The following is a 17,558-nucleotide window of genomic DNA, read 5'->3' as shown; positions in this document are numbered from 1 at the left end:
TTTTGTTTATGAGTAAAGTTCTTGGCAAGCAGCTACTGGGTTGTTGCCAAGCCTCTTATCGGAAGAATTGGTTGACTGCCAGTTTATTTAACCCCCGGCTGTCTGTTTGTGTGCGTGTGTGAGACGGGGACAGAACACATTCATCCACTGACCAGAGACAAAAATCAAGTCCAGAGTGCGTCCTCCCGTGTGAGTGGGTCCATGAATTAATTGGGTCAGCTCCATGGCCGTCAGGTCCATGGCCGTCATGGAAGCCATGGAAGCCATGAACTCCCGGGCCGCCTCAAATCAATTTGCAAAGACCTGTGCCTTTGAAAACCAATGCCAGTGACTATGAACCCTAAAACATCTGTTTTATTACATGCAAGCAGTAAGTTTTTCAGTACCAAATTACAAGCAAATTACAAATATAGGTAGTGCATGACTTACAACTACATTTGAACCTAACATTTCTGTTGCTAAGCAAGGCAGTTAAGTGAGTTTTGCCCCGTTTTACAAACTTTCCCTCCCACAGTTGTTAAGCGAATCACTGCAGTTGATAAATAATTCATGCAGTCATTAACTGAGTCTGTCTTCCCCCATTGACTTTCTTTGTTGGAAGCCAGCTGGGAAGATTACAAATGGTGATCCTATGACCCGGATATAATACAATAGCACTTAGATTTATATACCACTTCACGGTGCTTTACAGCCCTCTCTAAGTGGTTTACAGAGTCAACATATTGCCCCCAATAATCTGGGTCCTCATTTTACTTACCTCAGAAAGGATGGAAGGCTGAGTCAACCTTAAACCAGTCAGGATTGAACTGCTGGCAGTCAGCAGAGTTAGCCTGCAATACTGCATTCTTACCACTGCACCACCACGGCTCCTATGATACAACTATCATAAATACATGCCAGTTGCCAAGTGCCCAGATTTTGATCATGTGACCCTGGAGATGCTTCAACAGTCGTAAGTTTGAACGGGTCATTTTTTTTTCCAGTCATGTTGCAACTTTGAATGGTCACTAAATGAATGGTTGCAAGTTGAGGATAACCTGTATTGTTTTTTATTATAATTTTCTGGAAGGGCTAATCGGCTCTTTATTTCTACTTAAGAGCCAGTTATATGTATCAGAATAGTTAGAAATACTGATTTCCAGACTGACCAAAAAAAATTAATTCAGTGATAGGGTAGGACTGAGCTGAGAGAAGAGCACATGAATTGCATTTGCTCTGTTAGTATTTTGATCAAAATTACTATGCCCAATGTGATGAAAGTGACAGGACTTGATGAGGAGAGGGGCAAGGCTGAATGAAGCAAGGCTATAATTAATATTTGAATAGGGTGGGAAAAGTTCATAATAGTAACATGAGTGATGTGTGTGTGTGTGCGTGTGAGAGAGAGAGTGTATTACACAATAAACTCTGAATGTTTACACATGATTATATCTTAAAGATTCTGATTAGGGCTAATCTACATAGTGAACTGTGAAATATATCTGTAGTTGCAGCACTTTTCTTTTATTCAGTAGAGCAGAGGTCTTGAAATTTGGCAGCTTTAAGACTTGTGGACATAGCTGGCTGGAGAATTCTGGGAGTTGAAGTCCACAAATCTTAAAGCTGCCAAGTTTGAAGACCTCTGCAGTAGAGTTAAGTGACATGGCAAAGATACAATAAAGCGGTATATCTAGAGATAACCTGTGGGTTAATGTTAGGCAAGGCGAGGTACTCATGTAGTGTTCTTGATGACCCAGCAGGTGGCAGCACCTAGCCAATCTTGGCTGATGCTGAGAAGGAAAAGAGGGTATCCATGCAATCAAAATTGACTCAAGGAAGTCCTTCACTCTTTTTAAAAGTACTCTTAACAAAGGGGAAGGGGGAATTCTTTGGATGACAGAAGTCTGCTTGTCTTTAGTTCTGATATTTGTTGTTTGGTTTTGTTTGCTGTTTTGCTCTGTAATCCTGAGAACAATCCTGAGAACTGAGAGTATGTGGATGTAACATTTGGAATGTTTTTTCTCTCTGGGATAAATTTATTTGCCAGCTGAAAGGGGCTGTTCTATCTAACTCCAGAAGCCTCTTTGACAATAGTAAGAGCCTGCAGTATCAGCCACAGAATATTGCTGATGCGCTTATTGTGATTTAGATTCTGTTTCTCTTTGAAGCAGTCTCTCCAATGATGATCTTGAATTGCTTTTGATAACCAATAGAGTGCCATCTTCTCAAATCTCTTTGGGGATGGAGATTTAGTATAAAAAAATAATAATATTAAAACTGATAAAGTCTGATGAAAGATGAAATCTGCATCTTTGCAGATTTTATAAAATTCCTGAGGGAATGCATTTCACAGTTTGGAGATGCGGCTTTCCCCCCAGCATCAGCTACATGGACCTCTGAGTGCAGCAGGGGTGGGTTCTACTTACCTTTACTACCAGTTTGCATCGTGCCCGCACGCGCTCTTCTGCACATGCACAGAAGTTTCTGCGCATGCACAGATCGCTTCTGATGACATCCAGGTCAGTGGGCGGAGCCTCCCGCTGGTTTTACTACTGGTTCTATAGAACCGGTCCGAATCGGGCGCAACCCACCACTGGAGTGCAGGGCTTCTGTGTATGAGTTTCTTTTTCAAATCTCATTTGATATGGGGTTTGTAATAGAAGCATTTTCTTACTATTTATTTTATGGTTTGTCACTCAGTCAGCCAGATATTCAGACTGGATTTGGCATTTTTATCGATCTATCGAGTCCTTCCCAAAGGTTGAGGATGTTAAAAAGTATCATCACAGGATGTAAACTGTTCCAAGTAAAGCTGCTTTTTGCAATTGACTGGTGGTAATTTTGTCAATGCCAGTGGTGTTCAAGTGGTGCTCTGGTTGTTTTGGGATTGCACCCAAGTTGCCTGTTATTATTGGTTATTATCATTATCTTTGCTTTCTTGTGCCACAGGTTTTTACTTCTATTTATAGGTCTTGTGTAGTTTGTTACCTTCTTCAGGTCTTTCTCTTCTATTCTCCTGTCTATAGATACTGCCACTTCCATTATCCAGACTTTTTCAGTACCTATATTATTAATGTCATTATTATAAGTAGTTCTCCCTTAATGTCCACTCATTCAGCGACTATTCAGGGTTGTGATGGTACTGAATGAGAGGGACTAATAATGGATCCTGATATGTCAGCTATCTGAGGTAAACAAGAAACAAGACTACATGAGCTAGCCTCTGACTAGGTGGCTCAGTGGCTAAGACACTGAGCTTGTCGATCAGAAAGGTCGGCAGTTCGGCGGTTCAAATCCCTAGTACAGGTCTCCTGCGTGAGCAGGGGGTTGGACTAGATGACCTCCAAGGTCCCTTCCAATTCTGTTACTGTTGCTATTGTTACTTTATTCTAAGGCTACATTTACAGAATCTTGAAAATCTAATAGTACAAATCTCCTGCTGTCTGTTTTACAGCCTGAAAAGTTAGCGAGGTTGCTTTCTGAGTCTCTTTCTCTGTGGGCTATGCCCTCTCCTATCTGATCATTCCCCTAGGGAACATCTCTCTCTCTCTCTCTCTTTCTTGCCTTACCAAGGTCATTCTCACATACTATTATATTGTAATTGCAACTGTTATAGCATTCCTGCAGTCGTGTGATTGTGATTCAGGGGCTTGGCAACTAGTTTACAATTACGACATCATAGCATTCCAAGGAAGGGGGGTGCAATTGTTCAACGGTTAAAGGCGCTGAGCTTGTCAGCTGGAAAACTGACAGCTTGGGTTTGAAACTCGAGCAACATGCGACAGGAGCTCCATTTATTTATTTGTTTGTTTGTTTGTTTGTTTGTTTGTCAGATTTATATGCCGCCCTTCTCTCGTAGGACTCGGGGCTGCTCACAACAATAAAACAACCCAACAATAGATAAAAATTAAATATTATTAAAAACCCATTAAAATCCCCAAGTTAAAATCCACGGCAGATTAGGGAAGTTGCTGAAAGAGCCATGTCTTTAGGTCGGCGCGGAAGGTGCGGAGGTCGGGGATCGTCCGGAGCCCGGTGGGCAACCCCTTCCAGAGGGTTGGTGCGACCACAGAGAACGCCCTCATCCTGGGGACCGCCAGCCAATACTGTCTGGCCGAGGGGACCCGGAGGAGGGCAGCCCTATGTGAGCGCACTGGGCGGTGGGAGGTCGGTAGGAGGTGATCCTGCAAATACCCTGGGCCCATGCCATGAAGAGCTTTATAGGTGAGTATCAGCACCTTGAAGCGGATCCATTACTTGCCACAGCTCCTGCCCCAGCCCCAAATAAAAGGTACCACTTTGGTGGGAAGGTAACAACATTCTGTGCACCTTTGCATATAGTCATTTTGGTCACGTGACCAATTCTAAGGTCGTCTGTTTGTTATTTGCAACTTTTACTGCAGATTCTGACAAGCAGAGCCAATGGGAAAGCTGGCGAGAGGTTGCAAATGGCGATCACATGACCTTGGGATCCTGGGACCATGCGGGATTTGCCTAATACTGGCAACTGGGACTGCCAAAGGGCCCATTTTAAGTCAAGGTGGTCTTACAACCATGTCACTTAGTGATGGGAGTTCCCACTCTCAATTACCATCTGCAAGTGAGGACTACCTGTAATTAAATTTATTATGTCAGCCACTCCAAAAGAGTGGGCAGCCTTCAGCATTAGAAATATACAATTAAAATGTGACCATAAAAAGGTAATAGCCATAGGCCTGAAGCCTTTTAAGGCTTTAAAAGTTTACATTAAATTCTGTCTGATAAAGTAACTGGCCACCAATGCAGTCCTTTCAGTACAGCTACCAGCAATTCTTGTATCTTCCACTGATAGCAGCAATTTCGATAATATGGGAGACAATAAGGAAATCCCAGGGATGTAAACTAGATTAGGAAACCAACCTGGGAAAAAACAGTGGCAACCGCTTCCCCCAAATGGATATATAATCTCCAAGAATCGAACTGTAAAGAAAAATTATTTACCATTATTTGCTGAAGTTTGCACTAATTGTTTGCACTAAGTTTGCACTAACTTTACCTTAACAAAAAGTGCATTGCAGTCATGGTTATAGCTGATCTTGGATAACCATTGTCAAATCTGACTACTTATGAATGGTTGTAGCTGGTTGTAAGCCTAACTGGCCCATGTGTCCCTTATCGCTGCTGCTACTGTGGATCCAATAAGGGACACTCCCCAATTTTAATTGGCTTTCAGGGTGAACACAAACTTGGCCAAACTGATTGAAGCTCAGTCCCTAGTTTCTTACTGATGAACAGCACCTCCATTTTATTTGGATTTAATTTCAGCTGGTTCTCCCTTATCCAATCTCTTATTGAAATGAGGTACCAATTGTTTCCTTGGAGTTAGTTGACACGAAGGAATAGAGCTAGGTGTTCCATCACAGTTAGTCCTCAATTTATGACCATTCACTTAATGATGGTTTGAAGTTACAATGGCCCCAAGAAAAGTGACTTACAAAGTTACAACCATCATCATCACACACACACACACACACACACACACACACACACACAGGATCACGTGATTATAATTCTGATGTTTGGCAACTGGCTCGCAATTTACACAGCTGCAGGTTCTTATGGTCATGTGATTCTGATCTGCACTCTTTCCAGCTGGTTTCCATCATCAAACTCAATTGTGGAAGCTGGATTCGCTTACCAACTGTGTGATTCACTTAGCAACCACATGATTTGCTTAACAACTGTAGTGATTTGCATATGGCTGTGGTGAAAATAGTTGTAAAATGAGGTCTGGTCTGATGACTTGCTTAATGACTGCATTGCTTAGAGCCTGAAATTCCAGTCCCAATTGTGGTTATAAGTCTACGATTATCTGCACCTCGCTTCCAACATTGAAATGATCTCTTCCATGGACTTTTAGATATTTTGAACAGCATGTGCAACAAGATATGTAACATGACACGAATGTTGTAGAACAGTACTACAGGTCAGTAGTCTAAGGATCGAACAGAGTATCATGATTAATGGGAATGAAAATCTCAAAAGCCCAGAGCAGAGGCATCTACAGGTCAGTAGGAGGGGTGACTAATGCAACATTGTGCTGCAAGCGCCATTCTTTGGTAATGTTTTGTGACTTCAGATGCATTTATGAAGGATGCAAAGCTGAAATGACAAAAGCATCAGATCCTGTAGAGGCTTCTGTAGGAAAACTATAATTATCTGCATCCTTCATATCTATAGGTCATCCCTCAAGGTGAAGACTTCAGTCTCAGTTCCATATCCCGATCAAAAAGCTTGATTAAAGTGGTCATTCAATCCACTTCATTGCCCAAATTTGTCCAAAGTTATGAAGCCATCATCTTTTCAGTTCCTTTTCCTAGAAATTATATGTTTGACCTTGTATAACTCTTTTGTAACAAGGAAGCTTTTCTCCCCCAGAGGCTTAGAACTGGCTCCTTTAGGCAAGGAGGAACACATCCTACCCACAAAAATACATGAATCATCCCGTTTAATCATAGGCCCTTTATTGTCCTTGTTAATTAAATTAAGAAAAAAGGTGGTAGTCATCAGGCATTCATAGAATTGAAATGGTCCACTTAGAACACTGAGCCCCTCCCCTGCTCCTAACTCAATATCACAGAATAAGTCTTTCCATATTATTGACCTCTACAAGCTGCAAATAATCGGGAATAGCAAAACAGATAGTTGCCAAGATTACATTTTTATGTTTTAACATCAGAGTTAAACTAGATTTAACTAGAGTCACGTCAGTGAACCACATTGGTTGCAATGTGCATGGACTGATTTGTTTCTACCCTTCATCTTAAAAAAGGGGTTAAAGTCTTTCACTAGCTCTTTTAAAATGCATGAGGATTGTTTTAACAGTACCTTTGTGTATTAAGGCATTAATTTTGTATTGGAGGTGTTGGTCACCTTCACCCCCAAATAAATAAATAAAATCAAACTATTAACAATGGTTCTTTTCCCTTTTTGCAGCTTTAAATCAGACATCAGATGAACATTTGTGGACAGCCTAGTTCGGGGGTGTCAAACTCACATTGTCACATGACGTATTGGGACTTCCCCCCCTCACTAAAATGGGGGTGGGCGTGGCCAGCATATGACGCGTATGACTCTGGCCCGCAGGCCACGAGTTTGATACCCCTGGCCTAGTTTGAACTTCACATACTGTATCTAATAAGCCAAAAATGATTGGATTCATGGAAAGTCATAACTACTTATCAAGCTCATACATTGTTGAGTTTGGAGCAGGGTAATTTGCAGTATATTGCTCACAGTGACTTATAAATCACAACAGGTTCATACAATATGCCAAGCTAAAATCATATAACATAATGTTATAGTATACATATTCCCTTATAATGTGTTTACTGATTCAGGTAGGAAAAACAATCATAATCAACCAACAAAATCTTCTAAAAAACAGATAATATAGCACCATTTTTATAATGTTTATTTTTACAAATTCTGTTGGTTGGCTATGAAATCCTTCAATCATGTTAAAATTTCAAGTGGTATGACCCATTTTCTCTTTAAGGAAATTGTGATAAGCATTCTGGTTTCCTATGAACAGTGCTTGCATCCCACCAAGGATAATTTAAAATATTAACCCTCCTCTGAATAGGAGATAATATATACAAAAAAAATCTCTCAAAGGGATCCCAGAATAAGCCTTTGATATTTGAAGTATGTATTTCTATTCAGTTGCTAACAAGCTTTTTGCTCTCTTTGTTGGTGAGCCACAAATGTACAAGATAGCCAAGAAAAGTAAGATTCCTGGTCAGATCACCAGCCCATATTCCATTGCTTGAAATAAATTAGTTGTGTCAATGAAATTGGCTGGAGTTAGAAGTATAATGAAGTTAGTAAAGTGACAGGCATGAGCTAGGAGCAAAATAAGAAGATGGCTTTTACAGTCCTCCTTCAACCATGGAGGTGACCTTGGACTAATCGCTTTGTCTTAGCTTAAACTCACAAAATTGTTGCAGTGAGGAAACATAGGGCACAGTTGATCTAAAAGAAAAGTGGGACATACTTAAATCATTAAATAATAAACTATTTTTGTTACAGTATTAAATATAGCCAATTCATATATTATCATAAACTGGATTCATTGATAATCCTTATTTATTGGCTGAATGAGAGGGATCTTTTATTGGTTTTTAGGAGAGAAGAGAGGTACTTTTCTATTAATATGTTTTATTGTAATAAATATAATAAATGTACATATTTATTCCCTGTCCATTAAATTTGTCCAGGGTAAACTAAGTGTTAACTTCTTTATGTGTGGCTGAACTTTCTGCTTTTTAATCTTTCCCACATTTGTGAATTGTCATCATTGTTTTCTACAGGGTTGTTTTTTTGGTTTTTTTTTTTTTGCATAGGTTAACTATTTTTTCTTTATTATTGATGCATATCCTCTCCTCCTTCTTCAGCTTCAATATAAGTTACTCTCTTCCCCCTAAAGGCTGGGATTCTTGCTCCAGCCAAACTGCCAAGCCTCCCAAACCCAGCTGTGCTACCAGTGTTGCACAAGCCTGCTTGCCCCAGGCAACATATAGTTTAATTGTCAGATTCTCACAATAAACCTTGAGGGAACAGATTCCTTCAGGCTGTTTTATATTTCCCATGGATTTCATTAGTGGTTTTGTTGGCATCCTCACCTTGTTTACCAGTTCAAATTATTACGCATGAGGTGGGTATAAAAAGCAAAAAAAAAAAAAAAAACCCAACACCCCAATACAATATTTTTTTTCTTTCTTTTTTTTTTTTTAATCTATCAGATTTTGGATGTTTCCCTTTTGCTTCTTGCCTTCCTTTAGTTTCCCAATGAGCAGAAGAGGAAACAAACTTTTTTTCAAGTATGAAGTGCTTACTTGAGAAAGGCTTTTGAACCAGATGGAGCAAGCAGTTTTACAGAGCAGTGGCTGGTCCTTTGGGGTGTGGGAACGTTGCTCCATCAAGAGGATTAGCCCTATTTGATCTTTGTCTTTACTTAAAACCAGTCTGTGAAGGCTACTGGCTGTCATGTCTTCCTTAGTTAGTGCCTTGATATGCTGTTTATGGCATTTAGCAAGCATGTTCCTCCCTTCAAAGTCTCCCAAGATATACAAGGATTTTTTTTTTAATTCTTCAAGATAAAGATGAGAGGCAGAACTCACCTCTGCCTATGAAAAAGCAATGTAGAAATAGGAAGGGAAGAGAAAGGAAAGGAGGGGGAAGGAGGGGAAAGCAGGCAGGCAGACCTGGCCATTATTTTCTTATTAAAGTTCTTCTTCAGTCAGAGATTCAGAAGAACAACAAAATATTCTACAATAAGCCAAGGAGCTTTCATCCACATTTTGTCTTGATGGATGGGCATTCAGTGTAGACTGATACTGTTACTGTAATTTTTGATATTGCTTCTTGTAGGAGAATCTGTATTTTATGATAACTAGAGATCTGCCCTGCACTTTCGGGGGAAAAGGATTTTTATTGTATTGTATGGATAAATAGGTAGCTTATTCTGTCCTGGAGGTTAGGGTGAAAAACAGTGAAAGCATTAGGTTTATATTGTGGGAATCAAGTTCTTAGTGTCATTGCCAGAAGAGTAAGCATAAAACCAGAAAGCTCTGCTACATTTTCCTTTGCTTACCATTCACAGGATTATACCAACAACCAGCAAGCATTTGTCCTTGAATACTTTATTAACAGTCAGCTTTCTATCTGATATGTATTTTTTCACAACCTTTTTGGAGGTGTGATAATTTATAAGCATAAATACGTTCATATATACATGCATACATATTCAGAGGCAAGTAAGCCATGAAAAAGGATTTTAAATGATGCTGGGCCTTTATATGTATGTACTGTATGTGTGTGTGTATAAGTGTATGTGTATGTGTATGTATGTATGTATATGTATATGTATATACACACACACACACATACGTATGATAGATATTTCCAAATAATGCTTGATATGCCTTGAAAATATACATTATACACACACACACACACATACACCCCCCCCACACACATAAATGTATGTATTTACTTTCTTCAAATAATTGTTGTAGGAAGATATTCATCTGGATGGTAGTACTTGCATATTCATTAGGCTGTTATCAAGAAGGAATAATTATTCAATACATTCAAATTGCCGAGGGGTTGTCACAATTAATTTTTTTAAAATCCCATTCCTCAGATTCTATTTTAAATGCAAATAGAAAACTAATTTCACTTTGCTAAGCTATAGTTTAGCTTTAGCTGTGTTTATTTCTTACTTCATAGGATACAAGAAATAGTAGGCTAATTTGCAAGATAGTTCCTTAGAACAAAGATCCTAACTTGAATAGAATAAAAACAACGTACTTGGAGTAAAAGTGAGATTTGGTTGTGCTTGTGTCATGATGACCAAACTCTGCTATAGCTAACCAGTACCACTCTCTCCACCATTATCAAGGAATGTAATATATGGCCACATGTGACTAAAGGCTGTCTAGCATTCCCCTCTTATGTCCTTTCCTTTCCTATCAATTCTCTCTCCTCAGCTTGGTACTTACTCCCTTCATTATGTTTCTTGGATATGATACATGAATTAATTCAGATTTGTATTGAAGTAAATAATTGCACTTGTGTCAGAAGCACCAAGAGGTTTCCATGTTGGTGTCAGAAGCACCAAGGCACTTCCAGGTTAAAAGGATTAGCCGGTGACATCACCATTGCCCTGAGGATGCCCAATTGGAGACTCCTTTCATGTCCCCAGCAGGAGCTGGAGTGAAGGGCGAGAGCTCAACCCAGCCCCATGACAGCTCTCGGGTCTTGAACATGGGCTTGCTAACCTCCTGCCAAGTTCCAACCACTCGAGCCACCATGCTCTAGAAATAAGTAGTTAGGTTATATTTTGAGGCTATGCCTAATAATAAGTATATATAATCTGAAATATTTTATACACCCACCCTTCTGCATAATTAAATAAATTGGGTTTCTGAATTTCTCCAGTGGCTGAAACATAGTGTGACTAGAGGACTTGTTCATGGGCACTCCTTACTAACAGAAATCTGTATGTTTGTGACTTATCTCCAGTCTCATATCCTTTAAATCCTCTAGACCTCCCAAGAATCTGATCTGGATGACTGGTATATTCTCTGTAATGGGGGAGGGATTCCAAATAGCATTGTTTGTAAGTAACTATCCGTAACTAATGTAAGGACTATTGTAGTTCAGGGTCCAAGTAAATTAATTGTATTGTAAATCATAACACAATAATTTTCACCTTTAGTTCTACAATCTTTTTCTTCCCTTTTGGTAAGCACTGTAAAACCATATATTCTAAGGAATGGATAAGAGAGCTGTAAAATATTCTTTAATAATTGATAGAAAAATAATGTACTTCATTACCTGCTAATCAGATAAACGATAGGCATGGTTCTTCTCAATTTCAAGGACACTTTATGCTAATTGCAATAATGCTGAAATGGTATTTATGTATTATTACATTCCATAATCTCTCTTTTCACTTTTAAGTCTTTGTTGGGGGGGGGGATGAGAATTTCAAATGATGATCAGATGGAAATTATATTCTAGGAGCCATATTTTTCAATACATTAAGATGGTCCTTAGTATGTATGTATTCCCAAGGCATTGCAACACAAAACACAAAAGACTACAGTAAGACTGTAGTTTTTTTCTATACTTACCTTGGTATAAATGTCACTGCATTCAGTGGGAGTGTATATAAATATTTCTCCTGGAAAAAGACCACACATTGACTTTTAATCTCATTTTCTTTATAGGTTCGAAAACATGTCAATGACCTGTATGAAGATCTGAGAGATGGACATAACTTGATTTCTCTTTTGGAAGTTCTTTCAGGAGATACTTTAGTGAGTTCTTTAATTTTAATGCAACTGTTTTACAGATTTAATTAATTAATTAATTAATTAATTTATTATATTTCTATACCGCCTTTCTCCCGTAGGACTCAAGGCGGTGTACAGTCAAGAAAAATATAGACACACAAACATCATAAAATTGCTAATTAAAATTATTACTTAGTTTGGTCAATTAAATAAAACCTAGAATTAGATAACATTTTAAAAAAAAAAAATCATTCACATGTTCATATGTTTAGCCCCGCCTGTTGAAACATCAGGGTCTTGAGGGCACGGCGGAAAGCACGGAGATCAGGGGTATTCCGTATCTCCGGGGGCAGTTAATTCCAAAGGGTTGGAGCCCTCACAGAGAAGGCCCTCCCCCTGGGAGTCACCAGTCGGCATAATTTGACTGACGGTACTCTGAGTAGTCCCTCCCTGTGAGAACGAACTGGTCGGTGGGAGGCTATTGGTGGCAAAAGACGGTCTCGTAGGTACCCAGGTCCTAAGCCATGGAGCGCTTTAAAGGTGATAACTAACACCTTGAATCGCACCCGGAAGACCACCGGGAGCCAGTGCAGCTCGCGTAGGAGAGGTGTTACATGGGCGTAACGAGCTGCGCCCATAATCACCCGCGCGGCTACATTCTGGACCAGTTGGAGCCTCTGGGTGCTTTTCAAGGGGAGCCCCATGTAGAGAGCATTACAGTAGTCCATACGGGAGGTAACTAGGGCATGAGTGACCGTGCACAAGGCATCCCGATCCAGAAAGGGACGCAACTGGCGGATCAGGCAAACCTGATAAAAGGTACCCCTGGCCACGGCCGTCAAATGATCTTCTAAAGATAGCCGTGAATCCAGGAGGACACCCAAGTTGCGGGCCCTCTCTGTGGGGAGCAAGATCTCATCCCCTATTGTCAGTGATGGTACCAGCTGACTATACCGGGACGCCGGAAGCCACAGCCACTCGGTCTTGGAGGGATTGAGTCTGAGCTTGTTTCTCCCCATCCAGATCTGCACGGCCTCCAGGCAACGGGACATCACATCATATCAACAAATTGATATTTGTTCTTATCTTAATTCGGCATTTCTTTGATGCATTGTTTCCATAACTGGGAGTGGGGGGGGGAAGAGGGATCAGAATTAGTAATTAATATTAGTAATCTAATATTTTTTGTTGTTCCTATAAAAAAAACAATCTTTTCTAAAGCAGTTTTCTTTTCATTTTCTGATTTTCTTTTTTTTTTTAAATCATCCAACGTGTGGGGCGCTAAATATTCTTTTTCCAATTAAAAATAATTGTGTTACAGTATTGCTCCCACTTTAATTGTCTAACATTCCCCTCTGATATCATGTCCTTTCCTTTCATTGTGAACATTCTTCTCTCCTCTGCTTGGCACTTACTCCCTTCATTATGTTCTTCCATTCATATTCTTCTCTTCATTTGTGGTCTGTCTTGTGTCTTTGCTCTCCTGTCTCCTGTCTGTGTTTATTAGCCAAGGGAGCGAGATTTTTTGAAGACCTTACGGTTGGTGAGTTCAACAGAAGCATGCCCGTTTGAACAGCATGAGGATGATGAGGATGAGGATAAGGGGGTAGGTGCCGACCCCCATAACTCTACTAATACAGTTTGTGAAGAGTGCCGACTGCTAATGTAAAAGTAATATTATGGTGTGATGGTGTGCAGCATTTTCATTAGAAAGAATTGGGCGATGGGGTTGTCATTATGGCGAATTCTTCTAATCTAGAGTAATGTAAGCGGTGCCAATGGCTTGGATACATCCCATGAGCTGCATTGGGAAGGTTATTTAAAAAATTGCCAGAATAGCTACCTGTTTATTGTACTACCTTGTTTCCCCGAAAATAAGACATCCCCTGATAATAAGCCCAATTGGGCTTTTGAGCGCATGCGCTAAAATAAGCCCCCCCTGAAAATAAGGCCTCCTTGAAAATACTTAAATGCATGCGCAGCCGGTCCCCGCCATTTCCTCTGGTTAGGGTTAGGGAGACAGAGCTGGAAATCAGGTAAAATGGCAAGAGAAGCCCCATCTTGCTCCACATGCCCCAAAATAATAAGACCTCCCTGAAAATAAGGCCAAGCGCTTATTTCGGGGTTCAAAAAAATATAGGACAGGGACTTATTTTCGGGAAAACATGGTATATGTCCCTTATTAAATGGCAAACATTTAGAGGACATATATTTATTTTGCAAAGATGCACCAGCTGTACAAATAAGGATGAATAGATATTGCTACAAATTTAGTGAAACAGCCCTTGTTTGTGATTTTGGTTTCAATATGACAATATACTTGCTTTACAAAATTCACAAGGGATTTGAACTGGGACGGTAGAGAGCTCTGTCAATTATGGCAATGGTTTGAAAAATCTGAAGTTGGGAAGAAAGGCATTGATTTGGTCATGTAAATGCAACTTTTTCCCCTTTATTCTCGGGTAGTTAAGTGAATGGGACCTTTTTCCTCTGTTGAGTTTTCCTTTTTGTGATTTTTATACTAACTGCATGCATTTTGCCACGTTTATCATTAATCTGCTGAATATTTTTGGTTTTCTATAATAACTTATGCTTTCTTCGTGCATGTTGTATAAGTATTTTTAAGAAAAAGATTGTACATTTTTATGATGATGCTTAAGGTTCTGGGATAGAAAAATATGTAATTTGATGGCTAAACGTAAACAATGTTACATCGTTCAGAATTGGTTACCCATAAAATTTTGTTTTCCTAATGATTGATATTTGATTATGTAAATGCATCTTTTTCCTGAGCAAAAATTGATGGGGATATATTAACCTGATTCAAAAACTTTCTTGCATAATCCTTTCCAAATTCTCATGAATATTTCCCATGTGTGTCTTTCTTGAGAACCAACTTTCTGGCTTATTCTATATAAGGTCTTAGTATACATTCCAAAATGCAAGCAAAAAAATCACGAAACAGTGCCCCACCCTGAAAAATTAATATGATAATCATGATGACAAAATGCAGCTCTTATAGTTCAATTTCTTTTTAAAAAAATCTGCACTATATGGGAAATACATACTTCACACGATTTCTTAGGTCAAAACAAAATGCATTTCTGTTCTGTAATCTACTGGGGTTTGATGGACTGAACATTAGCTATATTTTTCTATTTACTGGTGCTGGTAGACTGTTCCAGATTCATGTCTTTGATATGTGTTTTAGCAAATACTACAGTACTGGCTAAAATTGTGGAAACCTTTTGGGAAAAGTGTATTTTCTAAAACTAGCTAATAACACCACTTTTTGGGGGGAGTAGTACCTTAAAATTATATATCAGTGGAAAGATAATTTAATCAAGAATGTAATGCAATAACTTTTGTGAAGGATTTGTTATTAGAATAGCAGTTACAGTATAAAGAAGAAAAGTGAAACATGTAGAAAAAACGAGATATACAAAAATTATCACCATAGAAAAAATGAGATACCGTATTTTCCGGTGTATAAGACGACTGGGCGTATAAGACGACCCCCCAATTTTCCTGTTAAAATATAGGGTTTGGGCTATACTCGCCGTATAAGACTACCCCTCTTCCAACGCACACCAAATAAAAATTAAAAAAACATCAACTGGCTCACCCACAATGTAAAAGCAGCTGTGCTAGACCCAAAATGGCCCCTGAAACAAGCAGGAACCTCATACAGCCACAAAAAGCCACAAAAAACAACTTTCACACTTTACACACACACAACACAACACAACACAACTGGCTCATCCACAATGTAAAAGCAGCTGTGCTAGACCCAAAATGGCCCCTGCAACAAGCAGGAACCTCACATAGCCACAAAAAGCCCCAAAACCCAACTTTCACACTTTACACACACAAAATTCCACATACAGCTTTGTGAGATTTTGTGTGTTTGTGTAGTTAGAGTGAAACACTACAGAAACACACTAAATCTCAGAAAGCTGCACAAATATTATTTTATTTTATTTTATTTTTATTTTTATATGAAAGTTAAATTTAAAACTTCCTAAACTTTAAATGGCTAGGTCTAAAAAAGAACAACTAAAAAAAACCCCAATTAACTATTTTTTTTTTAAAGATCCCAAAGGGGAAAAAAACTTACCCAATAGAACAGGGGTCTCCAACCTTGGCAACTTTAAGACTTGTAGACTTCAACTCCCAGAATTCCTCAGCCAGCTTTGTTTTGCTGGCTGAGGAATTCTGGGAGTTGAAGTCCACAACTCCCTGCCTGCTTGATTGCAGGCAGGGAGTTGCTTGCTGATGGAATGGATTCAGGCAAGCAAAGCAAGGCAAGCAGCTAAGGCAGTGGTTCTCAACCTTCCTAATGCCGCGACCCTTTAATACAGTTCCTCATGTTGTGATCCCCAACAATAAAGTTATTCCTAAAACCATCAAAAATATGTGTTTTCCGATGGTCTTAGGCCAGGGGTCCCCAACCTTTTGGACCTCAGGGACCACCAACTTCATAATTTTAAATTTTGCGGACCACTAATACGAATCCAGTGCACCGCTTGCTGAAGCACCTGGACTCCCAGTACGGGATGGGGTCCTTCAGGCACTCTCCCTCCTGTCTGTCTGTCTCTCTCTGTCTCCCACTCTTTCTCTCTCATTCTCTCTTTCTCTCTCTCTCATTTTCGCTCTCTCTCTCTCCCTCTCTTTCTTTCTCTCCCACTCTTTCTCATTCTCTCTTTCTCTCTCCCCCTCTCTCATTCTCTTTCTCTCTCCCCCTCTCTCATTCTTTCTTTCCCCCACTCTTTCTCTCTCTCCCCCCTCATTCTCTTTCTCCCCCCTCTTTCTCATTTTCTCTCTCTCTCTCTCATTCTCTCTCTGATTCTTTGATTCTCTTTGATTCTCTGTCTCTTTCTCTGTCTCTCATTCTCTCTTTCTCTCTCTCTCTCTGATTCTCTCTGTCTCTGTCTCTGTCTCTCATTCTCTTTCATTCTGTCTTTCTCTCTCTTTCTCTCTCTGTCTCACTCTGATTCTCTCTCTCATTCTCTCTCTGATTCTTTGATTCTCTTTGATTCTGTCTCTTTCTCTGTCTCTCATTCTCTCTCTCTCACTCTCTTTCTCTGATTCTCTCTGTCTCTTTCTCTCATTCTCTTTCATTCTGTCTTTCTCTCTCTTTCTCTCTCTGTCTCATTCTGATTCTCTCTCTTTCTCTCTCATTCTCTCTCTCTCTCATCTCATGGGCCAGCCAGTGTCTTGGGGCTGAGAGGAAGTCAAGCATCTCCCTGAGAGACTGAGGGCCGAAAGAAGTGTGGGAGCGAAGCACTACTTGAACTTGTGCGGCATGAGCATTTGCCTTGGTATATTTGCGCCAGCCGATGGCCAAGGCAGCCCTCATCTGTCTGCTGAAAGTGCAGCATCAGGATTCTGCCTTGCTATATTTGCGGCGCAAGGCAGCCTTTGTTTCCTGCTGCTTGGGACTCAGAGCGGTAAATAGCGTCTGATCCGGAGAGCAGCTGGATTTTGCTCTCTAATCCGGATGCCAGATCGGCCCACTGCAAACTCTCGTCTCTCGAGGAGCGCTCCCTGAAGCGGGGCTGGAAACTTTGGTTGGACTGCTTGAGAGAGGAGAGCTTGCAGGGGGGCGATTTGGTGTCTGCAATGGAGAGCGGCATCCTGCTTTTTCTCTCCGCTGTAAGAGCGCTGTAAGAGCGGCAGCCCTCATCTCCTAATGCTTGGGACTCGGAGCGGTAAATGGTGACTGGTCCGGGGAGC

General features: G+C 40.1%; 1 protein-coding gene across 17 annotated transcripts in view; it reads left to right on the top strand.

Annotated features, from left to right (window-relative positions):
* Positions 1 to 17,558, top strand: part of DST (dystonin) — a 336,699-nt gene that overhangs the window by 92,215 nt on the left and 226,926 nt on the right. For 8 of the 17 annotated variants that reach the window (XM_087882463.1, XM_087882460.1, XM_087882459.1 and 5 more), the window contains 2 exons: positions 11,757 to 11,846; positions 13,330 to 13,428. In XM_087882463.1, the coding sequence (XP_087738589.1) occupies positions 11,757 to 11,846; positions 13,330 to 13,428 (189 nt within the window). The remainder of the gene's footprint in view (positions 1 to 11,756; positions 11,847 to 13,329; positions 13,429 to 17,558) is intronic. The other 9 variants (XM_060689235.2, XM_060689236.2, XM_060689246.2 and 6 more) reach the window with 2 other exon arrangements.

This window comes from Pantherophis guttatus, chromosome 1 (assembly GCF_059756535.1).
Source record: "Pantherophis guttatus breed Tessera chromosome 1, ASM5975653v1, whole genome shotgun sequence".
In the NCBI taxonomy this organism is placed as follows: domain Eukaryota; kingdom Metazoa; phylum Chordata; class Lepidosauria; order Squamata; family Colubridae; genus Pantherophis; species Pantherophis guttatus.
Note: the sequence above shows the minus strand (reverse complement) of the source record. Positions and strands in the feature narration are given on the sequence as shown.